Source organism: Struthio camelus, chromosome 28 (assembly GCF_040807025.1).
Source record: "Struthio camelus isolate bStrCam1 chromosome 28, bStrCam1.hap1, whole genome shotgun sequence".
NCBI lineage: Eukaryota > Metazoa > Chordata > Aves > Struthioniformes > Struthionidae > Struthio > Struthio camelus.
Genome location: NC_090969.1, coordinates 3,435,527 through 3,460,504, shown reverse-complemented (window position 1 = coordinate 3,460,504; position 24,978 = coordinate 3,435,527). Strand labels below are relative to the sequence as shown.

The 24,978-nt window shown below is 48.1% G+C and overlaps 1 protein-coding gene across 2 annotated transcripts in view; it reads left to right on the top strand.

Moving 5' to 3' along the window:
* VDR (vitamin D receptor) overlaps positions 1-24,978 on the top strand; it is a 42,534-nt gene that overhangs the window by 494 nt on the left and 17,062 nt on the right. The window contains exons 2-5 of one of the 2 annotated variants that reach the window (XM_068921351.1): positions 664-753; positions 5,130-5,210; positions 21,093-21,164; positions 22,823-22,973. In XM_068921351.1, coding sequence (XP_068777452.1) covers positions 21,101-21,164; positions 22,823-22,973 — 215 coding nt within the window. In that variant the 5' untranslated portion in view covers positions 664-753; positions 5,130-5,210; positions 21,093-21,100. Of the gene's footprint in view, positions 1-663; positions 754-5,129; positions 5,211-7,230; positions 7,369-21,092; positions 21,165-22,822; positions 22,974-24,978 lie in introns of those variants that run through there. The other variant, XM_068921352.1, reaches the window with a different exon arrangement.

The following is a 24,978-nucleotide window of genomic DNA, read 5'->3' as shown; positions in this document are numbered from 1 at the left end:
GGGGGCCTCTGTGCCCCCTGCTGCAATTCAGAGGCACTATGTGGGGGGGGCTGCAGTGTCTCCCCTCAGCTCCCCCTTCAAAGAGGGTCTCAAGGACTTTCCTCTCTGAAAATGGGGTTCCCCTAGCTGTGGGAGGGGTCCCCTCCATGCTCCTGCCCCTGCTGTGTGTTGGAGGGTGGCTCTGGGGCTGGGGAGGTCCCCTAGTGCTGCCCTGTCTCAGGTCTGTCCCCCCTCTTTGGGGGGGGAGAATTGGGGGGGTGACTGTGTGACCCTTTCCCCAAGCCCCTTGTGAGCTGTTGCCAGTCAGTCTGGGGTCCCTGTGGTGGGATGTGACCCTTGCCTGCTCTCCCCTGTCCAGCCCCTGAGGTCTCTGAATCTGTGATGCCTGTGACTTATCTGGGTGCTGTTGCAGGGGGCACAGGCCCATGGAGGCATTGGGATTGGGGGTGCTTAAGCTGTGCTTTAGGGTTTCCAGCCTGTCCCTTATCAACAGGCTGGTCTCTGACTCAGGTAAGTTGCTAATTAATGATCAGCTTTAAAGCGTATCTTAAAGCCACACTCCCAGTTATGTGTTGGAGGTGTGGAGGGAGATGTCCAATGCCAGGCTGAAATCCAGCTGTGGCAGTAACTGTGCTCGTTTGTTCTCTCTACCTGCTTCCCCAGGGGCTTTTTTGGCTGTTGCTGAGCCATCTACATTGTGTCGGATGTGACTGCTAAAATCCCTCATCTTCCCAGCGCAAAGAGAAAGCGAAGGTACTGGGGATCTTTCCACTTCTCCTACACAGAGGAAGAAGGGGTGTCTTTCCCTAGACTGAGCAGGACACCCCTGGGTCAAGAATGAGCCCCCAGAGGGACCTGGGGGGTATTGAGTGGCTGGCTTAGGACAGGTAGAGGTGACGGTTCCCTATAGTGAGCTGTGTCTTCCTCTTTTCCCCTTGTTCAAGCTCTGAACCGGCTGATAAAGGCTGGGGCTGGAGTCTTCAGCATTAAAAGTTTCTTCAGAAACTGGTTTTCATGAGAAGTCAGCCCTGGGTTTGCAGCATTTCATGGTGTGCTCTCCTCCCACACGAGCTGGGCAGTGACTCATCTTCCTCTGAGGACTTGGTTAAAGGAGCACCAATGATTTTGGGGCAATGTGTGTCTCCTCCCAAAGGGAGACATCTGCTCAGCATTCAGCTCTGGTCTTGGTCTGCAGACCCTGTCAGTGCTTCCTCTGTCTACCGGGGAGCGAGGGTGAGCTGGCCTGGCTGGGTTAGTGTTGTGGGTGCCCCTGCATGGGTAGGGAGGATAAAGAATATTTAACTTGCCTGCTCCAGTGGGGAAGGAGGTTAGGTTATAACTACTCACTAATATAAAACTTTTTCTTACTTCTCCAGTGCAGCTGGTTACTGAGTTTAAATCGGTCTGGGTTTGTAGCTGTTGGCTGTGCTGTGATTTCTGGATGTATCTGGTTTAAGAGTACTTAAATGGGAGCTAGGTTTCTCTGGATGTATTAGGAGCTTTATCAGGGCAACAAGCAGAACAAGTGCTTCTTTTTAAAACCATGCTGGAAACCTGTTTGGTGTTGTGGCATGCCAGTGTCTTGCTTCTCTGCTTGTCCCTTATCAAGTGACTGTCCTCAATTCAATAGGATTTTGCATGTGTCTCAGTCTGCTGCTCCTTGCAGCCCAGAGCGGGACAGCAAAGTCTGGGTCCTCACTTGTAATCAAAGTGCTCTCTGCAGTGCGAGCACCTGATGTGGCAGTGCAATCTGTACCTGGTGATGATGTCCCAGGTGAGCATCTTGGTCAAATAAGCCAGGCTGTGGTAGGCTGAGGTTTGGTAATTTTGCAAGCTGTACTGTCAGCTGTGTATTGGGCAGATGACTGTCCCTCCAGGGGATCCAGTACCCTGAAAATGAAGGAAGGACCATTGGGTGCAGGAGGCATAGTCAGATGTCTGCCTGAGATCATGCTTGTCTGTAAACAGATCAGGTGTGAGATCTTGCAGCAGGATTTCAAATAACAAAGGCATGAAACAATAATAGATTTTTTCATTGGCCAAGAATTTGCCTTGGGTCAGTTAGCTTTTTCACTAACTGTTTTTTGCTTTAATCCCAGTGTACTTAAGACAAAATAGCTGGGTAATCTAACTTTTTTGTTTTCATTTAATAGCTGACTTTGGAAAAGTGGCTAATCTTCCCTCTGGTTAGAGGTGCACTCAGGAATAATTTTTAACCTGCTATTGCTGGGCCAAAGTGAAGTCAATCTGGCCCAAACTTCCTGTGGCTTTCAAAGGGGAATTGCTGAAGTGTCAAGTCAGTGGAAGAGAAATAATCAGACTTAAAAGAGGTTGTAAATGGGTCTATTTCTTCTGTGCAATGTCTGATCATGATGGTGAAGGGTGGAATTGGTCAGCTGAGCTTCAACACATGTTTTTCTTCTAGTTGTGCAATACAAGGGAGCCTGAGTCTGGATGCTTCTCTGGCAGCATGTCTACCAGCTGCAGGGCTGTGGCACGAGAGCCTGGTGCAGGCAGCTGTGCTCAGTGCTGTGAGAGGAAGAGGTTGTGCATCTTGGGTGTTTGATCGGTCTGGCATGAACAGATTCAGTCCACTTATGGCCCCAAATGAAAGCCATGACTGCACTTTCCCTCCCTTGCTGCTAGTGATCAGCTGATGACATGGCTGGAGAACAGACGTGCACAGCAGCACCAGGTCCACTTTGTGAAGGGGCTTTGGACACTCTTAAAAGGGACTTTCCTGAAACCCTGACATGTGAGGGGAGTTAAATCCCTCTTCCTCAGAAGGTGTTGCATATGAGGTGTCATGGTTTGAAAGTGTTTAATGGGAAGTGGGTTTCAGATGATGCCTGTCTGTATTTGAATATGATGCAGGTGGTAAGTGAATAAATGCATGCAACATCAAAACAACTGTATCATGTTCTGAGCTGGGAGCTTTCTCCCTGTTGCTAGGGACGTGCCTAGGTGCCAGCCAGGGTCTCTTTCCGTCCTGTGGGACTATCTGCTCCTGGAGATGCAGGTGGCAGCCCCGGATGGAGGACTAGCTATGTTGTAAAGCAGGCATACAGTGCCTCCTAGATGCTGTGTAGTTGCTGGGACCTGCTGATTTGGATGTCATCAGCCCTAACTTCTGCAGAAGTGGCTCTGCTTGCTGTGGGCTAGTGAATCTTTCATAACCATAGCTATGAAGGGGGGTGGTTACCCCTTTGGGTAACCCCTAAGTTGTCTCTTGGGTAAGAGGTGGCAGCGGAGCATTTCAGCACTCTGCCCTGGGGATTGCATAACTAGTGTGAAACAGCTAATGCTCACCATGTCTCATCAAGGCAGAAACATTTAGGGGCAAAACAACTCTGTTTTCAGGCAGCTGGTGAAAGTTGTTGCGACAGCTGGCTGCTTGCCTCGCACCCACGGAGGGAAGGCTTAGTGTATCTGGTCTCTGTTGCTAGTTTTCTTCCCCCTCATGTGAGAACATATTTCTGGGGACTTGACTGGGTCTTAAAGGGCTTTGGAGCTGTGATGTGACTCGAGTGAAGGAAAATGCTAGATTCGATCTGTTCATTTCCCTCCCTGCCATCCAGGGTGCCACCTTTTGAAGGCAAAGTACAGCCACTTTGCAAGGGACGCTGTGCCCAGCAGTGTCGCCAATTCCTCTGCTGCTTCCTCAACTGATTCAAGCTACTGCTCTTGTTTACTACGCACTGAATCTGCAATGGTCATGTTTGTGTGATTGCTTCTGTGTTATAATTCCCAACTAACATCCTTGGTGCCCTTCCAGCTGTGGTCTGCTTTGGCATGATAGCAGCCAGGTGCTTGCCCTGATGCATGGGCACCAACTGGTATCTGACAACACCCAGTGGTGGGGGTGAGAGATGGGCAGTAATTTAGAACAGTTTTGCAACCTGAAAATGAGAGATGCAAGTGGTAGAACACTATTCTGACTAATTACATCTAGAATAGAGGTACTAGAGATCTTGGGAAGACCTGTAACTCATAACTGAGTGTTAGTGCAGTGATTGTGGAAAGCTCTATCTAGCTTGGGACGCTTGCATTAAGTTTTGTCTCTGAAGGTGAACCCAGCATAGAGGTTGCTGCTGCTACAGAACCAGGTAGAAATGGCAAGTACCTTTATTAAACAAGACTTATGATTTCTTTAAAAACATTCTAACCAAGCAAAACCCCCAAATGTGTTAGAACTGTGTGAGGTTAGCATTACATCATTCATTTTACATTGACTTACTAACACATGAAGGCACTGATCAGGCCCTGTGGAAGAACCCAAGGTGCTATCTGGCATCAGCCTATTCCTTCTCAGCACCATGCCCTGCACTGAAGGCAGTTTTTCTTTAGATATTGCTTATTAAAAGGATGAAATGCCCTTGGGGTTGTGTGTGTTGAGAGCGCAGAGCTATATAAATGGAGCCTGGAGTCCTGGATGTGTCACCTACATTTCCTTTTTTCCCAAATTTAATGGATTAGCTCATGTCACAGAGTCAGTGCAGGCTTTAGGCTCTGCTGTCCCCTCCCTCAGGAAGGAAAGTCCACTGAAGCATTAAAATTGTGCTAACACCAAGGTAAAATGGTGCAATAAGAAACTAAGTCCACCTTCAGTTTTTTGAAGAGCTCACTGAAAGGGGTTGTGTTAAGGTAAATGCATTTGGCACACAAGAGCAGCGCATGGGGTTGGGAGAGGGAAGGACTGTTAAACCAGGGTGTGAGGGGATATAAACTGCAAGGGGAACAAAAGTCCAGTGCGATAAGGAAGGTCAAAGACACTTATGGGCTTTAAGATGAAGCTTTTTAGCAATGACCTAGAGAAGCAGGTGCCATGACTGAAGGTAGGGAAATGGGTGTCCTCATAATCAAGAGATCGCAGTGTAATTTCAGCTGAAGGAACAACGTAGCAGGGTAGTTAACAGTGCTGTTCTGTGTTTCTGCCTGCATTTTATATTTGCTGAATCAGTTGCACCTCAAATACAGTTTTCTTATCTGTGGTGAACACTGGTATCAAGGTAAACCTCACATGTGGAAGTGACTTTTGGCTATTAATAGTTGGAAAAGGGGTGTAAAAGTGGTAAAACAATATGTGGAGTATTTTTCTATGTATCTAAAAGTAGTTTCCTTGTTTCCAGGAATATATGTTGCCTGCCAAAGACCTTGGGACCTGCTGACGTGACCCTTCTGTATTGCAGCTCTCTGTTAGTTGGACACTGGTGAGTGGCTCTCCTGTCTTAAACTAAAGTCTTGTGAGCGTTAGTTTTGCAATTCCTGGAGACTTTTTGAGAAACTCAAAGGAGAAAGCACTGCCTGTATATTGAATGGGGTGTGTTTGGTTGAAAAGGGTGTTCTTTACTCATGAAGTCTTTCTATTCCTCTCTCTTCTGAAAAGCTGTGCCCTTTTGTAAGGATTCTGTGTACCAGAAGTCTGCACTTTCCTTTGCTCCAGGCCTTTTCATCCTGACTGGTTCAAGTTGGGTGTCCAGCTCATGTAGGTGCTATTTGTTTCTCAATGCAGGGCAGCAATAGGCAATGCCTTCTCCTGCTTTATCAGTACTCCCCCTCCCACCACCTCCTCTTTCTGTCCTCCTGCTTGGGCAAGAAGCAGCACCTCCTGCGATGGGCGAGGTGATTGTTAGTGGGGAGGTGTGACTGTTCCCTTGATCGCCTGACTGCTGGGCCTGTTGGCATCCTGTGCTGTCTGTCACCCTCTGCCAGGTGAGGGGAAACAGCTTTGGGAGCTGTGTGTTGCTTCCAGGCCTCTGAAGGTTTTGCTTCTCTAACCTGCTGTAGAGATGTGGATAGTGCTGACATGGAGGGATCCTTATAAACAAACACTTGGCTCCATAAATATGCCTGTTGAACTGAAGGTAGATAAGATACAGGCATGGTCTATATTTAGACTTGCTTAGTTTTGCGGAATATGCTGTGGCCTTGATCAGAACTGGGAGCATTGGCTCACCTTTGGTTCGAGGAGGGATAGCATGCCTAAGAGCACAGGTTGCAGCCAGTGCTCTGCCGAGCTCTAACGTGGTGCGCTAGGAAATGTTGTCCACAGCACCCTGGCTTTCCTCGATTCCCATCTTCCAAGGCACCGGCTGTTCTCCAGTACTACTGGTGGGTAGGGGACTGGTTTTATTTAACTTTGTTCTATCTTCTCCAGGTAAAAGGAGATTTTATTTTTGAAGTCATTTGTGGTTTGATAGCTTGGCTTACAGTGTGCGTGTGGAGGCTGACTAGTTCATGATGCTGAACTTAAATCTCCTCTGTGGGGAGAGCCCTTCTCCACAGTCCTGGCACCTTGCTTCCCTCTGGCATTTTGTCCTGCAGGGAGTTCTCCTACCTGTCTCTAGGCTAAAAGCAGCCTGGAAACTGGAGTTTCAAGTTGCAATCTCACTGGCATGCTCCAAGGGGAGTTGATTGTTTTCTGAGCGCATCTGTGCTTCGTGCTCAGACATTCGAGTAATCCTGTGGTCTACTCAGTGTCAGACAGAGGAGGAGGAGAAACCAGTTTGCTCTTGGTTCTGCTGCTGCCCTGTTCGGTGGCCTCTGCACCTCTTGCCTCCCACGCTGTCCTCGTTGTTGACACTGCGTGTTACTGGGAGAAGGTGCAAGAACATCATCCTGGACTGCTTGATGCTGTTAAAAGGCAAATAATCACTTGCTATAGTAGCAGGGGAGACCCTTCATCTATAACAGAAGAAAACTGTGCACCTGCACAGGGCTACTGTGCTGCAAGAGGTACTTCCTTCAGTTTATTCTGCCTTGCATGGATGACAGAATCTCAAAACAGAAGTATGTTGTGATAGTAACAAAGCCTCAGGTGTCCATGACCTTGGTTGTGTGATCTCCACTACAGAAATGTAGCAGAGACAAGGAGAAGTATGTGTGTAGACCTACTTGTAGGAGTAGTGGTGCTTAACTGCTGGCAGGTCAGGGATGGAGTGCTTAGCAAGCTTCTGTTCTGCTCTCAAACACTACATTTGCAAGCTCAGTGTCATTTCTTCTTACTGCAGCCCAAACATACCTGGTCAGAGCAGTTTCTACCTCCATGGTGAGCTGAAATGAAAATGGCTGATCTGGGAAAATGGGTTTGCTACAGCTCTTTGGGAAGGAGAAAAGCAGAAATACCCACAGATTTCATAGTACAGGGGGGCAGTTCTAACACTGCTCATGCACGCACTTCCTGGAGTAGCAGTAAAATAGCTGGAGAAGGAGCTGCCTGTTGAGGGCAGGGCATGACTCTGCCCTGGTATCACGTGCTGCAGTGCTGCTTAGATCTGGATTTACCCGTCAGCTCGTCCAGACAGGCACAAGGAGCGCAGACCTAGGAGCCAGCGCCTCTTAGTCACACTCCCTGGGCACCTACTTCAGGTAAATAGCCCTCCCTGTCTGGGAGAATGGTTGGACTGGACTGGGAGGACCAAGGATGCCACAGAGCTCAGCTTGTGGGTCTCATCCCTTAGGGTTTCTGGTAGGCAGCAATAGGCTTTAATAAGTATTTTCCCTGGAATTAAGTTTTTGCCAGAATTAATGACAAGGCTTAGTGTTGCTTTGCTTTTTTCATCTCCTAGATGAGATGATGTGGGGATGTCCTCTTGATTTAGTCTAATTTGTTTTGATTCTTGTACTGTTCCCCCTTTGATTCTGGTGCTGCAGTGGGTTTGTTTTAATGTGTGGCTGCTGAATTTCTAGTTGTTCATAGTTGTCCTTTAAGCAGCTGGTAGAGATCTGTTGGCTTAATGCAGTTGCCTCTGCTCTTATAAGAAATCACTACTCCGTTCGTGGCTCTCAAGGAAAATGAGGCTTGTAGGGAGTGCTTGGGCTGGAGAGGGGAACGGATGTGTGGGTTGGACTTTAACATCAAAAGCTCTTTGCCTTCAGATTATCCCACTTATAAATATAAGTGATGAGTCAATGAGGAGAGATTGCTAGGGCAGGCTGAGCTTCAGGAGCTTGTACACAAGACACTTTCTGAGCAACTCTCGGAGCTAGAGTCTGGTCCCCTGGTTACTTGGCAGCTCCTGTTGTGTCCCACTCCTGACTGCAGGATGGCCTTGGAGACCACATGATTCAGTCTCTGGCTTCCTTAAATCTCAAATAGCCTGCTCTGCTGCAACAGCCTCTTCAGTGCAAGCAGGTCTAGGCATGCATTGGTTTTTTTGGGGTCCCACTGTACCCAAAAGCTGTCAGCTCCTATGGTCATACTGTAACTTCCTGCTTCAAAGCGCTGCTGAGCCTTTCAGTCCTGTTAGGCTGCGTTGAGGGAAGTTGTGTTTTGGGACCTAAAAATCTTTCTTCTGCAAAAAGATTTCTTTTAATGCTGCTTGTTGTCTGCTGGAGTGACAAATTCCTGGGAACCCCACTCGGTGGGGAGGTTGGATCTCTTAAAGCCAGCAGACTTTTCCCCTGGTTTATCTGCCTCATGTAATGAGGGCTGGTCAAGGCTTGTATTTCTTCAGTGTTGACTTAGGGTGACTAAGGCATCGCAAATCAATCCTTCTGTCACTAGCTGCTTCTCCAAATGCAGCTTTCTCCCTGTCTGTGTCTTTCCTCACCCCAACAGATGAAATGTCTTAATTATTTAGGAAATGCAGCTGGGTAGAAAATTTGTAATCGGAGCAGATCAAGCCTAGATGGATGCGAATGGCTTTAAGTTATGTATTTTCTTTTGAGAGGGCTTTGCTTGCCACCGAGTAGAATCATGAGTGCAGACGGGAACTTTAGGAATCCTACATCGGACATCTAACACAATCTGCTTCCAGCACAAATGGACCACAGTTGTCAGGTCTCTGCTTACTTCTGGGAGTTGCTTCAGATCTTGTCCTTTATCTCCTGGAATCTTAGTGAATTAGTTTATTTCAAAGGCTGCTGGAGCAGATTGGCAGCCTCAGAAGGGCCCTATCTCTTTACCACATATGTTACTGCTTTGTAAATCCGGTGCCCTGTACTGGAGACCTTGAATTCTGGACTCTTTCTGCAGAACTCTGGCTTGGTGCCTTGCAAAGTGAAGATGTCCTTATGTATGCTGCTATTCACGTCTAGAATAAATGTCACCTGAGGGGCTTGCCTGGCTTGATGCACTTATCTCAAGCAAATCCTAGACTCAGTCTGAGCTATGGCTGTGCTGCAATATCTGACCTGGTTTTGTTGGTTCTACCTGTGGCCATAGCCACTGGCATTAAAAGGGAATTTTTGAGGCGCTCTTGGTCAGTATGAGACAAGCCAGAGCTCTTCCTGCTCAAGAGCTGGACATGCAGCTCCTGGCACCTGTTCTGCATTAAGGGGATGAAGGACTCAAACTCTCCTCTTTTGAACTAATGAAATTGGAACACAGCTCATCTCCCAAATCTTGGTCATGGCTTCAGGGGGCCCTTATTTCTATATTGATTTTGGTAGTATTCCACAGTTTGTATCAGCTGAAGCAGTTTTCCTCCATCTCTAGTAAAACAAATGTTGGCTTGATGTAATTAAACAGTATTAAAGTTACACAAACCCCCCCCCGGGACTCTTCAGTACTCTTAGTGTGATTTTTATCTTTTTGGAGAGTGCTAAACAATTTGCATTCTTAGCAAGAACCTATTTGCATATATTTTGAAATAAGGGAGAAACTTTTAAGGAGTGTGGTATTTGCCACATGCAGGGACAGCTCCTTTCTGTTGGTCTTTCCTGAATTTTTGGAATATGAGAGAAAGGATTCTTCAGCTGCTTTTGCTGTGGAATTGGTGATTAGGAAGTAAAGCTACAGGTGAAGCACAGAGGCAATTTGGAGTGAGAGGCATGGATGATTGAAATCTGGGAAGGCTTTCAGTGATGCTAAGCATCATGGGGAAGCATCTCCAGAAATAATTACCCTTATGAATTTGAAACTGTTGGAGCGAAACATTCCCTCTGACCTGTCCTTGCTGTGCCCTGCGGTTAGCTGCGTGCAAATGTGGCGGTGTTACTTTCTGCCTCTACCATTGTGCCTCATAACAGCGATATCAGTATGGAAATCATGTTGACTAAGCTAAAGGCAGAGTTTCCAGTGGAAAAATTAGCTTGGAGAAATTGCTCTTCTAGATAAGAAATGGAAATGTGAAAGAAGGAAATAGCTGTTAAGACTACTCCTGCCCCTTTTGGCTTGTGGAGACATTCGCTGCTGATAACTTGTGAATGGGTTAGGGTAACAGCACCTTAATGCCAAATACTACACGGTGCAGCTGGTGTGGGTTTAGTTTAGGAGCCTATTCTGCAGTTAAATGCTTTGCGCTCAGCCAGCTCTGCTAACCTGCTGGAGGCCTGTCTGGGAGCTCAGGGAGAGCAAACACCTGATCAGGTGACATTGTACTCCTGCAGTGTTTGAGCTGGGGGAACTGTTGTGGTACAGGAGAGCTAGGTTTGGGTTGGCCTTTGATGCCCTCTGTGTCAAATATCCACCGGGCTGTTAGCTGGCTCCTTCAGCTGGTTGTTAGCACCTGGATTAGGTGCACAGTGAGAAGAGAAGGGAAAATGCACTGGCGAACTCACAGTGCCCACCTGAGCAGATCTCTGCCTGGTGGGACCCCTCCAGGTGCTTGCTGCACCTCGGTGCTGCAGCCAGTGCCCTTCCCCAGCTGGTGGCTGAGTTTCTTCAATAACATGTGGAGTTTGTCTTTAAACTTCAGTAAAACTAGTGGGTGAAATAAGTACCAGCTGCCCTGGCTGTGGTGCTGTACGGAGAGAGACAGTGAACATGTTTGCATTCACTGCATCCGTCTGAAAGCAAACAAATCCCTGCTTCCTATGGCTCGGCAGCAACAGTCCTGCAGTGCTCCCAGGCAGTGGCCTGAGCTGCTTGTGTGATGCTTTCAGTAGCTCCAGTCTTGATTTTCTCCACTTTGATTTTGTTAATAGCAGCCCCCAGCTAGCTTTCTTCGGTAGCTCTTGAACTCCTTGGGACAGTCAAACAGGACTTCCTGTAGTCAAGCAATCTGTCTGAGCATGACTTCTGCCTTTCTCCACTTCCCCAGCCTGTGGTAAGTCATAAAAGACGCTGAAAAATCTGAGTGGGACTGACACTGTCTGTACTTTGTACCTCTCTCTCCCTGAGCTAATGAATACTTTGGGCAGGGAAAATGCTGGCTGTTTCTTCTTGTGTTGCTTTTAAAGAGCTGACCGTTCTTGAGTGGCTTCTCCCAGAGAAGCAAGCGAGGAGCTCTTGCAGCCTCTTTTTGCCTGTCTGTAAGGAGATCTGCTGTTGCTGGGAGCTTAGGATGTCTCCTGGGGAGGCCAGTTAGATGTGCTCAGGGCATGGTTGGGAACAGGCTTTTCCATCGAATCTGGGCAGAGCAGCTTGTGGGCTGTTTTGGTGAGTCAGAAGGGAAGTCGGACGGGGCTGAATCCTTCCTGTGAACTGGCACTTGTGCATCTGCTTTCCTGGTAATGTCAAAGCTGACATGTCCTGTATGCGACTTCTTGCAGCATCCACTTCTGCCCCTTAATCACTGGCATGCAATAAAATCTGATTTCCATGCTGGTGTCAAACTGGCTGTGATGTTGTTAGCACTGAGAGCTTTCAGCTGAACTAAGAAGGAGTGTTTAGTAGTAGCTTGTCTGATATGCAAATGTTAACATGCTGCATATGGTCACTTCTTTGACATGTGTTTTGAGAGAAATGTGCACAGACAAAGCAGCTTGACTGCAGCCTGAACAGCTAGAGCGCAGTGACCCTCCCCTCTCAGCATGTGTTGGAGCATGCTGGGGCAATAGATGTGCAAGCGCTCTCTTAGGTCTGGAGAAAGGTCTGTGTGTGTGTGGTGCTGAGACGGCATGATGGTACAGATGCTAGGTTTAGAAAACTATTGCGCTAGGAAAAAAACTGAAGGAGACAGGAAGAAGTTTCTGTCCCGGTTTGGATATAATGTAACTGGATTTGGCCTTTAATCAGTTTTCGGTGGTGCAGATAGGCAGTTGTGTCAAAGCGATAAACTCCCTGTTGCTGTAAATGCAGCACTACAGATCACAGGCTGGTTTTCAGATAATCCAGTTTAACATCTTACAGCTGCCTTTTTTCCTCTAAAAAATCATAAACATGTGCAACAGCTTATGAGTGAAAGGAAACCTATACAACTTTCATTGCTCAGCTCCAATATTTCTTTTTGTCTTAGTCAAATCTTCTGGCCTGCAAGGCATGGGTTGTGCGACTGCTGTCACTTCTCATTCATGACTAACATCCTCCCTTGGTTCGGCTCAGGAAATGAGTCTGCTGTAGTTAGCACGACTGCAGGCATGGTGGTCTCTCCATTCCAGTTGATGTTTAGCTATTTTTGAGGTTGCTATTTGAGTCTAATGCCTTGTGAAAGAGTGTATTTACTCTGTGTGACTTGTGGAGTCCGAGGTGATGCCGCTTGCCTTGGAAAGGCTGCAGAGCAAACGCAGTGTCTGTGGGCGCACAATGCTTGCAGGGAAGGAGAAGCAGCAACCCTTGCAAAGCACGTGCACACAAAGTCAGCATTTTCTTGCAAAATGTGCAGACCTGGGGTGGCCTCGCAGGGAGGCAATGGTCAGGTGCTGGTGTTGCCTCTCGTTCGAAGCATGGGGGCATCAGTCAAATGCTGTTGCAACTGAAGTGCAAGTTGTTTCAAGTGCCAGCTTCTAGTGGGCTTGAGTTGGATGGTGGTGTTCAACTGCCAGACTGAAGACTGCCATGTTGGTGTGACAGGGAGGATAACGGGATCTATGGAGCCCAAGCACCCTGACTGGCTTTGTCTGACATGTAGGACCCCTTCCAGATGCACGGTCCCTCCTGTGTCTGGAGTGGGTTTTGTGATGGCTGGGAGCTCAGAGGGTAGCTGGCTTGTTTTCCTTGCAGTTTCCCACTCCCTGTTGTCCTGTTCCCGAGGTGAGTTGCCCTAGCACTGCTATGTTTGATCTGCTCTGCTGTTTGCTTTATAGGTTGGCAAGCTTTCACCCTTCCCTTCTCTCCTTATTTTCCTGTTTTTTCTTATCTGCAGCTGCTAGATCCAATGCAAATCACAATTCTCCCATACCCTCCAGTCAGATGATTCTTCCATTTGGATGAAGAGCTATGTTTCTTCAGATGGGGCAGACAACCCCTTTCCTTAGGAGACACCTCTCCCAGCCTTGTCTGAAACCTCCCTGCCCTTTTCCTGCTTTCCCATTTCACCTGAATGCTTACAACAGTCATCTCCTGCAGTTCTCCACAACTGAGGGAGTCAGAATTGTTTGCACCATTCCTGGAAACCAGTCCAGGCCAGCAGGATCTGACCCAGGCATGATGGAAAAGGCCCTGCCATGCCCTAATGAGGGAGGAATGCTGGCTGCCTCACCTTGCTCCAAAACCCAGCTGGGGACCCTGCTGCCCCCAGACGTTAGCCCTGGGGATGCCAGTGCTGCTCTGACTTGCAAAGGGACAAGAGCACTTCCTGTCCCCGTACCAGCTTACACTGGAGTCAGTGGGATTAGGGACTTCCACACTGTGGGAGTGTTTCTGGCTCAATTGGCACAAAGTCAAAACTGCCTGGAAAACTGAAATTGCAGAGGATGCAGTTCACATCATAGCTGATATTTGTGTACACCATAAACAGTACAAAGCTTTTAGGGTTGCTTAGCATGATGTCAGGTACTGACTCATTGCTGCTTGTTCTTGGGGACTTTTTTCTCTCTCCCAAAAAAAGCATCACTTTGAAATTCTTTTGTATCTAAAGGCTTTTTGACTGATTTTTTTTTCACTCTAGAAATCTTTGGACGCAATCTCTAAATGGATGCAGTGTCGTAGCTACTAAATGTTAAAATGCAACAGCTCCTTTGCTCCAAAGTGACATTGCAGGCAATCTAGGGTCATGCTTGTTCACGAGGGTCTCTATTAATGCCACTCTTCCCCTTGGTCATGGGGATTATGAGCCATTTTAATCAGAGTGCCAGATGAATCTAGGAATGGGATCTCAAATGGGAAGATGCTCTCCAGAACTGGAGAGCATGAGGCTCCCAGCAATCAGCAGAGCTGTACTGAAAAGGCTGCTTAGGAAGCCCACATGCCTGTTGATCAGGGCCCATTGCAGCCCATTCTGGCTGCTAACTCAGTGCCAGAGGATGCTCCACCCTTCCTATTGCATGCTGCTTTCCATCTCCTTTGCAATGATGCTTTCAAATCCTTTAAAAGTCTTGAAGCTCGTTGTGTTTCAGGCTGCTTTGTGCCATCTCCACTGTGTTCACCCCTCAGGGCAGGGATGGCTTCTGTGCTGGGGTCTGTGGGTGTTCCTGCAATGTGGTAATTGAGGGCTCCTCTCTGTTATTACTCTTATCAGTAGCCAGTGGCCTCTGCTCTGGGTGGGGTGAGCCAGGCTTGCTCATCCCAGATGGCAGGCTGTCTTGAGACCTGGCTCTGTGTCTGACTCTTGTGTCAAGTTGGTCCAAAGAGGATGCCCCTTTAGGAGGGGCTCCTCAGCTGGGAATGAGCGCAAAGCCGAAGGGGGGCTGGCTCAAAACAAATCCTTTTCCAACTTCCTCCATGCCTGCTGAGATGACACCAACAGATACTCACTTGTGGCTTGTAAGGCCGTGATGCTAAAGAGGAAGCTCCACCAATCCGTGTCAAAGTAGAGGCCACATGAAAAGTTGCTTTAATTTTCTTATTGAAGGAGAGTTTGAGAAAGGACACTGCTCACATAAAAAAAAAAAAAAAAAAAATTGCATGTGAAAGCAAGCCAGCAGCTGCTAATGTAGTGCTCATGGTGTCTTCCTTGGCTCGTAGATTCGGATGGGTTTCCGCAAGGAGTGTTCTGTTCAGCTTTTGTGGCTCAAATGACAAAGCGGCTTGCCAGCAAAGAGTTGGTTGGAAGTATTTTTGATGCTGTGCCCAAGCCATAATCTGGAAATCTGTTTACTTCATTCCTTCAATTCAGGGGAATGGCACTTAGAAATATTTTCTGCTTTTACCTTTGCATGTAAGGATTTGTTGCCTAATTGTCATGTGAGATCTTAAAGATAGTTGGCTAATGTGGTAAAAGCTTGTAAATGGCTAGGTGTTCTTGTTCTGCCTCTCCATGCTAGTTAAGCTGTTGACAGCTTACATGGAGATGCTCATCTCTGACTGTCCCTTGTCCCTGCCATACGCCTGTTTTCTTGGCCTCTCGCATACTGTGAAACAGGCTTCTCTGGCACTTCCCATCAGGACACTCAAGATTGATGTATCTGACAGCTACAGTTTGTGCTTGGACTCCAAAGCCAACTCCTGTCTGCAGCGGGTGCAAGGTGTGGCAAGAGGAGACACTTCAAGATCTTAGACCTGCCCAGGGTGTGTGTTTAAGGCCTTGTCACTGTATCATTGGATCAGTGAGACTGGACATGTTCTGCAGCCTACCAAGAAGGTTACATGCTTGGCAGCTTCTGCATGCCTGCACAGTCTCCTGGTGCTGCTCTGCAGGTTTGAATTTCTCCCCAAAACCTTGGGAGAGATCTTCCTTCCCAGAAGAGTTGGGAAGGGTGATGCTCAGGGAGGTGTCACCATGTTGATGACCCCTGATCTATGGGCAGATCCAAGGATGGAGACCCCAGTATTTGGAGACTATCCTGTATATCTCTCTTCCCACTCTAGTTTCCCTGTTCACCAGATTAAAGGGGTCAGGACACAATGGTGCAGAGGGCAGACACTTGCTTTGTCAGTGCTTTTCTTCTAGCTTTGCCATGGAGGATGCGGCTGTTCAGGTGTCTGCTCCTAACTATGTCAGTGAGGAGTGCTGGAGCAGCTGTAATCGAGTTCCATGTGCCCTTGGGCTTGCTCCATTCATCAAGTGTTTAGAGAGCCTGAAAAGTTCCTGATTCCTCACAGGTAATGAGATTAGCATTTTGCTCCTTGTAGTGGGAATTAAGGTCTCTCTGACCTTCTTGAAACTAATATTTATAGCTCCTTCAGTTGTCACACAGCTGCAGCATCAGACCCTCCTCTGGATGTCTCATTGCAGTGACATAAATTTGCAGCCTGGTAGTGTCTGGCCTCTTTGGGGTAAGAAGTGTCACACGTGTGTTGCCTGGCATGAAAGAGCCTCCAGTCCTGGTGTGGGGTCATCAGATGCTCTGGGAGGGTTTTACATTAATCAAATTAATGGCAGAAACAGTGGCATGAGCTGACTTGCATCAGGTAATAAAAAGCTGCCAGTCTCCTGACGCTGCCAGTTTGACACAAGTCCTTGCCCAGCTCTTACAAGGTCCCAGTCACTCTGGGTCTTGCAGAAAGTTGGAAAAACATGCTTCCAACCTGGAAATGGAGGTGAATGGTGTTAAGAGGACTCCAACCTGCTGCATCTGTCTACATGCAACATGTAGAGCCACCTTCTGCGCACAGGCTGGCGCTGGGCTCCCCATGTGCATGTGGATGCAATGCTTTGCCTTCCCAAGAGGCTGTCAATCAGCTGTCTAATAAATCTCATGGAAAGCAGTTGAATAACAAGGCTCCCTGGAGCTACAGAAGGAAATGATTTAATTGCCTTTCTTAATAGAGAAAGGGGTTGCCCATGTGCCACAACTAGATGTTATGAATAGCTTGACTTGTGCTGGAAAAAGGCTCTTGAAATGCAAGCGAATTGCCAGAGGCTCTGAAGAGACTGCATGGAGCATTGTTGTGTTTTCACGTGTCAACAGTGGTATTAACAGTGTGTGAGCCAGGGAAATGGAAAAACCCCCATGCAAGTGAGTGGGTCTCTCCAGGACTCAGCTGAGTCATCAGTAGCAAGTCAGAGCAGTGTCAGGGGTAAGGATTTACTTTGACTTCAGGAAACCAGCCTGTTCCTTTCAGGCTGTGTGGGTGAAGCTTTGTTTAGCCTGGCAGATAAATTTGACCAAAAAATGCATTTTGATGGGGAAACAAAGATATTGAGAACTTGACAAATTTCATAATATGTAACAGCTTATTTTCTGCCTCCTGAAAATGTTTAACAATGTTTGTCTCAACACCAAAGACAAAAGGTGACATTAGTTAAAAGGAGGGTTTTGTTTTCTGGGAAACTGTCAGCTGCTTGCTTTGAACCAAAAAATTGAAGAAAAAGGTCACCTGAGCTTTGTTTCTCTGCCAAATCTCGGTTGGGCAAAGGCTCAACCCTCTGGGAGTAGTTGGTTAAATACAAAGTCCCTTTCTTGCTAGCTTTCAAGGCTTGGCCAGACAAAGCCACAGTCTTGCTTCTAGGTGTAACTAAACCTGTGCAGGGCATGATGTGATGAGATCTGACTCCACTGTGCATGTCCAGAAACCCCTACTTCTGCCCCATATTCCTCTGCCCTGCTGCTTATCCTTCAGAGTGTTGCAGGCTTCTGTTTTCCCTGAGTTCAAGGCTGCTGTCTGTAGCAAGCTGAATCTTGCTTGCGGGCAGTTATATGCAAGTGCTCTACAGGGTTTCCTTATACTGGGAGTTAGTGTTAAAAGGTATTGCTGGCTCTGTGTATTGAGAAACTGGAGCTGAGCAGCAGTGCCACAGGCCATCTCCCATGCTGAGGTTTATACATCAGCCTTCAGAGCTGGCTTCTGGCTCTGTTTTTGTTGAAGCTGGTGTGTTAGCCCTAGCTCTGGCTGTTGCTAGTGGAGTAACAAGCATTTCAGTACTGTGATGCTGGGAAGGAAAAGCACCACTGTGCAGCCACTAAATAAGAGTGAGTAAGGCTTTTAGCATGAGCAATCGTCCTTTGAAGCCTTTTCCCCTCTGCCAAGTCTTGAAGAATTGCGCATGTGAATTTTGCAACTAAAGTCAGCAAGAGAAAAAGGAAAGTGATGAAATATTTTCCTCATTTTAATGAAATGCCCCCTACAAGAGTGGGTGGCTTCTGAAGGTAGTCAGAGATTAATACAGACTTAAAAGCAAACAATCCTCCTTTGGGCTCCGCGCAAAGGAAGAAGAGCAGACAGTGTCTGATTCCCTGGGTGAGCAGGAAACTTTTCATGTTCTCATTTGCTGGCCTATAGCCTAGGCATCCCTCCTGTGTCCCATGGCTGGAGGTCCTTGTGCTCATGTGGCTGCCCCAGGCTTGCTGGGTTGCAGTTTCAATGACTTAGAGTGCTCTTCAGGGCAACTTGCTGGGTTTCCTGCAAGTTGGGCTGTGCCTGGGGAATGAGATCCTCCTCCAGAGGATGCTTTTCCCTTTTAGCAGATGTTGAGCCTCTAACAGCTGCATGTTTTAGCTTCCCAGCTCTGAGCTTCTCCCTAAATCTCTTTTTTTTTTAAACCAGAGCTTTTAAATGTTGCCCTGTCCCCTGTTCATGCAGGCTCTCAGCCAGCCAGCAGCACATGGCTGCGGCTGTACTTTGCCTCCTGCCACCTGCTTGGGGAAGCTGCTGCCTCCCCCAGTCCCTCTCTATGAGTTTAGTTCATCAGAAAGGGCTGGAGGTCAAAGCCAGAGCTGTTTCCAACTTGTTTCCATGCTCAGTGTTAATGCATCTCCCAGTTGCAGTGATGGAAGTCCTGCATATGCAGTGACAGTCTCTGGTGCTTTGCACACAGGCGAGAGGCCAGCTGCCTAACAGCTGTAACATACCGCTGCTGCGGTGGAGGGGAATCACAGAATCACAGAATGGCCAAGGTTGGAAGGGACCTCTGGAGATCATCTAGTTCAACCCCCCTGCTCAGGCAGGGTCCTCTAGAGCATATTTCCCAGGATCATGTCCAGACGGGTTTTGAATCTCTCCAGCGAAGGAGACTCCACTACCTCTCTGGGCAACCTGTGCCAGTGCTCTGTCACCCTCTCAGGAAAGAAGTTTGTCCTCAGGTTCAGATGGAACTGCCTGTGGTTCAGTTTGTGCCTGTTGCCTCTTGTTGTCTTGCTGGGCACCACAGAGAAGAGCAGCCCCATCCTCTCGACACCCCCCCTTCAGATACTTGTAAACATTGAGATCTCCTCTCAGTCTTCTCTTCTCCAGGCTCAACAGGCCTAGCTCTCTCCTTTCTTCAGAGAAGAGGTGCTCCAGTCCCCTCATCTTTAGCCCTCCACTGGACTCTCTCCAGTAGTGCCATGTCTCTTGTACTGGGGAGCCCAGAACTGGACACAGTACTCCAGATGAGGCCTCCTCAGGGCTGAGGAGAGGGCGAGGATCACTTCCCTCAACCTGCTGGCAACACTCTGCCTCATGCAGCCCAGGAGACCATTGGCCTTCTTGGTGACAAGGGCACGTTGCTGGCTCATGCTTGACTTGTTGTCCACCAGGACTCCCAGGTCCTTCTCTGCAGAGAAGGCATTGCACAACCTTGGGCTGGGTCTTTCTGGCATGCCTGGCCAGCAGCAGCGAGTCCCTCGTCTGGGTAAGACAGAGGTGGAAACAGGATGGGCTTTTGTCTCCAGCTTGCTGCATGCATCCTCCTTCCCAGGCTGTCTCTGCTGGGGTATGTGGGCTCTTGCTTTTCTACCTGCAAGTGGGTCTATCGCAACCCTGGCTGTAGCAGCTGCTCAAAAGGAAGGCTGGAGGACAGCTAGCAGCTGCAACTCTTTGCATAGCAAACAGAGCTGGTTTACTTGTACCAAACTGTTCTTCCCCCTCAGGGTCTCGTTCAGGCTGGGCAGGTGAGGTTTTCCCACGTGTTTCATCTTGACTGAAGCAGCTTCTGGATTGCTACTTCATCTGGCCGCATCCCAGCGGAGGGCTCCAACTGTTAATTACGATTACGAGGCGGTCCCTGCCAGTGCGTTGTGGCTTTACTAGCTTTGCTGCAGTGACAACTTGATCCAAATCAGGATGGATCATCTGAAACTTGAAATTCTCTGACCACTTTGTGGATTCAGTACATTGGGAATAAGTTGATGTGAAACCTTAGATCGAGCAAAGCACAGCTGTGCGGAGCCAGCCATGGGGCTTTACTGGGGCAAAACTCAGGTCGCTGCAGCTCTGCTATAACCAACTGCAAAACTGGTTTGACCTTCTTGATGCCTGCTCAGCAGAGGTCAGCAATCCAAACGCAAACGCTTTTGCCTCTTCCAAGAGGTGAAGGCTAAATGTCAGTGTGATGAATGAGCGACCTTTCACGGGGGTGGAGGGAAACTCCCGTGAGCGCTCCACCCCGCACAGACGTCACTTCCATTACGGGGCTGAGTAACGTTTTCCAAGAAGTCAGAGGCAGGTCGAAGCGGCGGCATCATCCCTGTGGGAATTGAGTCTGGCACCAACTTATGAACCTCAGTGACCAAATCTTTTAGCTTTTTGATTGAGAGCTGGCAAAAATAGGTGTGATAAGCACCTGCCCTGGGCAGGTAGAAATGAGCTCTCCCAGTGGCTGGCAGCTTGACTGGTCATGGTCAGCACCTGCTTTTCCCATCCTGCCCCATGTGAAGTAGCTGGAGGTAAGGGCATCTTCATGCATGGTCCTCGGTGGCAAAGCAGGCAGCACCCCAAGGGCCGGGAAGAGAGGATTGGGGAAGGCAGAGCATCTTAACAAAACTTTTTCCTGGCTCTAGCCCAGTGCTGCAATAGCCCGGTGCCAGTGTGCCGCTCCTCATCTGTGAGCAGAGTTGCTGAAGGAACAAAATGACATGAGAAGGGAGGAAAAACTCCAGGTATTCAGCTTTCAGTGTTGCAATGATCCCATTGACTTTGAGTGTATATGCTCAGCTGAACGAGGAGCGGCGTTATAGCAGCCATTCAGCTCTGCTTGATGCCATCCCACGCAAGGTGGCAGGTCTCACACTATTGAACGCTTGACAGGCTGAATTGTGAAATTTAAATTTATAGGAAAATATTACTTGAGGTTAAAGGAATGAGCTGTATGTCTCTCCCTGTCGTCTTTCCTTCCTGTGCCCTTGCTCTCGCAGAAGGTAGGCGCCGCGTTCACTGACGCGTTCTTCTAGCTCCCCTAGCAATGCGCCCACAGCAGGCACGCGGCGGGTGGCTGGACGTTGCGATATCACCTCCCTAACCTGCGGGCAGGAGGAGTTGTGGGAACCAGACAAGTGGTACCCAGGCAGTGGAGGGGGGGGGGAGACAGGTTATTTTGAGATTGCAGCAACCCTGCTCAGCACGTGTTGCTTGCATCTCACCAGGGCTGAAGCAAACTGTGCCCTGGGTGTGCAGTCAGATGGTCTCTGACTCACCGACCTCAAAATTTTTGAGCTGTTTCAGACGTTGTCACATATGTCTCTGTTTGCAGGTGGCTCCATGTCCCAACTCCAGAGCTCCTGGGAAACACACCAGCAGAACATGGCTTATCTTCAAGATACAGGTAAAAATAACCTTCTCTGCCCAAAGGATACTCTCCTTGGGATTGGGGGCTTTTCGCAAACAGCGTAGCGGTCTAGGACTCCTAGCACTGGCTGTGCTAAATGTCAAGGCAGACACGCTTATAAAACTAGGAACTGATAAGCGTCCAGCCCTGAACAGCTTCTTTGCATGTGTGTGAGTGGATTAAACTTTTTGGATGTCTTAAGCTCCATATGCAAGAAGTAATCTGAGCCTAAAGCTTGCTGGCCCTCAGGGAAACTCCAAGCTCCTGAGGATCTGGAGTTGCTTTGGAAGCTAGGTTACCGCAGGTACTCTGGGAAAATCTTCCTTGTCCTCTTTGCCTGCTATAGAGTGATTGGGCACCGTGTGCAAGCTCCAGGTGCTGTGCAAAGCGCCTCTCTGCCAGCAGGGGATTGAGAGGAGCCCAGATGTTATTGGGATTGGACAACAACAGTCTGGCAGATTTGTACTGAGACCTAAATTTTAAGAGTTGGTCTGCTTTTCTCTGAACTCATTGTATTTGTTTTTCTTTGACCTAATGGTTGCTTGTCTAGAGTAAGTGAGCAGCTAATAGTGTTTTATACAGGACAATTCCAGTATATTAGCTAATAGCCTTTCAAAAGCAGGCTAGACTGAGACAGACGGCAGCGATCTGCAGTGCCTCTTGAGGAAATGCTTAACCATCATATTTAAAAAAAAAAAAAAATTGCTTGCTTGAAAGTATCAACTCAAATCTTTCATCCTGAGATGCACAAAGAAACTGTCCTGTGTACAGGGAAACTACAGCACACTAAGAACTCACTGGGTAAATCGACCTAGAAACAATCATCCCTATCTAACTACTGGGGCACTATCTGAAAACAGTCTGTGTGGTCTTTACCAAGACTTGGTACCATGAAAGCCTCTAACTTTTGTTTTCTTGGTGGCTTCAGAGACTCAGTCTTTCTAATAGCAGATAGATTTCTGTCAGTGGATATTGTAAGCCAGGAAGAGTCTATTAAAGGCTTCACTTCAATATATTGCTTCTCAGCTACGTTGCACATAATCCTCAGTGGAAGCCCTATTTCCGTCCTCGCTTGTTTATGTCCCTGCTAAACAATACTCGATTGATTTGCATTTGGGATTTTTCTCACTTACAGGAGCTGACATGAGTGTGTTAGTGTCACTTCCTGTTGGTGCACAAGGGAAACTTTGCTCGAGCTGATGGGCGGCATGACCTCTTTCCCTGTGGTTGCACTGCTTCGATCTGGGTGAATTCTGGTGCCTTCAAGGCTTTTTAGAAATGACCACAAAGGAGCGTGGGGGGGAAGGAGATAGAGGTTCTGAGTTGGCTACAGGACTCTTTTCAGTGAAGCAGAGCAAAATAATGTGAGAGCGTTCCAAGGTGCATTCATATGGCTGTGCGTATGGGAAGAGGGGGATCAGCAATGCGTTCGCTTGGTAGTTGAGCAAAATGTGCGTGCTCAGTATAAAGTAGCTAGACCCTGCTTTATGGTGTTAGTGTGCAGAGCCAGAGGAAAGTAGAAGCTTGTCTTGCCTGGTCACACTGAATCCAAGAGGGGGGAAAAAAAACCTTTTTGCATCTAATTTGCTTTTTGTAAAGCTGTGACAGATATAAATAGGTGCCCAGCTTTCTCTTTTCCCGCTCTGCTCTCACAGATATGGAGACTGTAGCGGCTAGCACATCGCTTCCCGACCCAGCCGGTGAGTTTGACAGGAACGTGCCCCGTATCTGTGGTGTCTGCGGGGACAGAGCCACTGGTTTTCACTTCAACGCGATGACCTGCGAAGGCTGCAAGGGCTTCTTCAGGTGAGTGTGGGTCTCTGGCAGGGGGTTTTACTCGCTAGTCAGTAAGCTTTGAGGAGCAGGCAATCTGATCGTCGGGGTGCCGCTTGACTGCCATTCAAGCTATCAGCTTCCCTACAAAGCTGGGCTGTGAACAGATCTGCCAGACTTGTGCCTGTATTGCAAACTGCACGTCTTGATAATGGCGAGATGGCTAAATACCTCCCTTCTTGTGGCTTGCTGTGACACCCTGCTACTGGGAAACAAGTTATTTCCCATTAGCCGGAGGTTTCCATCTGTTCAGGAGTTCTGCAGACCTCTGCGTACTGATGTGCAGTGTAGACAGCAGTGTAACAGCCTCTAGCATGCTTTGGTATGTGTGGCACCTGGGCCTGGTTAAAAACGCACCTGAAACTAGCAGTCTTTGGAAACTAAACCTGCACAAACAGCCACAAAAAACTTTTCCTTTAAAGCAACCTGCCTCTAAAGTCTGCTTTGAAGCTCTACACACCCCTATACTGGGAGATGTACAGGGTACTCTGCCCACATGCTAGATTTGGTACCAAACTCTTTCCTAGCTTGGAGGCAGTTTTTCACTTGTGCTACTCTGGTGGCTCTTGGGGGTTAAAAGCAGATAGAGGTTGTATATGTAGCCTTTTCTGCTGGCAGGTGGGGTCTTGAGTGGTCTCAAGCTGGTCCTAAGCAGGGCAGAAACGTGCCTAGAAGCTGCAGAGGCCTCTGAGTTTGGAGAGTTGCAGGTTTGTGGATATTTAATGGCTCAGTCTCATCTGGGTGTCTGCATTCGAGGCAGCGCTCCTGCACCGACGGTGCAGAACCGTTCACGTGGGAGTTCACATTGCTTGCACCAAGTGAGAGAATGACTAAGCGCTGGTGAAACAAAGTAAGATAATGACTGGCGTGGGACTGGCTGGGAAAAGCCTTGCTCAAGTATTTTGCACTGTAATGAGATGATGGCAGCAGGTGGCTGTGGGACTGCAAGCACCAGTGTGCACAGCTTTACATGGTGAGCTGGACAATTAAAGCAACTAAAGCTAAATCTCAGAGCGAAGTCATAACTTCACTCACAGGGATTTCGGGGCTAGACAAGGGTTTTCACATACCAGAGTCTTGCAGCCCGTTCCTGAATCGGGCAGCTTCAAAGCCTGGCCAACCTGAACAACAACATTTTCCTCAATTACTGCTGCTAAATGAGTAACTCTTCAGGTGCTCTCTTCCATGCTGTGGTTTGGTGTCCTTCCCTGTCCCCATTGTTCCTACAGCAGCAAGGGGAACGGCCTCACTTTTGTCCTCTGAAATGGCCAGGGCTGCTTGATGAACCTTTCCTGGGTGCGTTGGCGAAGCCCTACACCCCTGGCTTGGCAAACTGTAACCGTGTAAAACATGCAACTTTGACGGTATTTCTAAACAGGCATTTTAATGCTATGGAAAGCTGTAATCCTAAACTAGCCCTTCATGCTCCATATAAGGCCTTTATTTTCAATTTAAGGTTTTTATTACTTTTTTCATCTTCCTTTCCAGACATGCTCTCCTAATGCTAGGTCTTGGTGTTTAAACTTGAGGGAACACAGACTTGTTTACAAGCCTTTTTAAACCACAGAATTAATTCCAGGTTTAACACTTGTTGCTGCCACAGTATCCAAGTGCCTTCTATGAGAAAACACTGCAGTGCTGCTGTGGGGGCAGCTGGACTCCGAAACTGTCCCCAAAAAGCTGCGGATCCACCTTGGATGTACCTGTTTAATGCTGGGAAATCTAACACAAATCAGTCTAACGTAACCTGTGGCCTTCTGGCTCCTTTACTTTAATGATGCTGTAGAGGTGTTAGGAGGCTAGTGGCACCTCTGGGTGGTCAGAAGTGCGCATAACCTGCAGCGTGAACAGACCTGAGACAACCTTTGGCCACTTGCTTCAAAGTCCACATGGCTTTGAAGCCATGCTTCAAAGTCATGGCTGCGGTAGCCCTTTATTAAGCTTTGCTGTTTGCTCAGGAGCTCTTAAAATGGAGCTA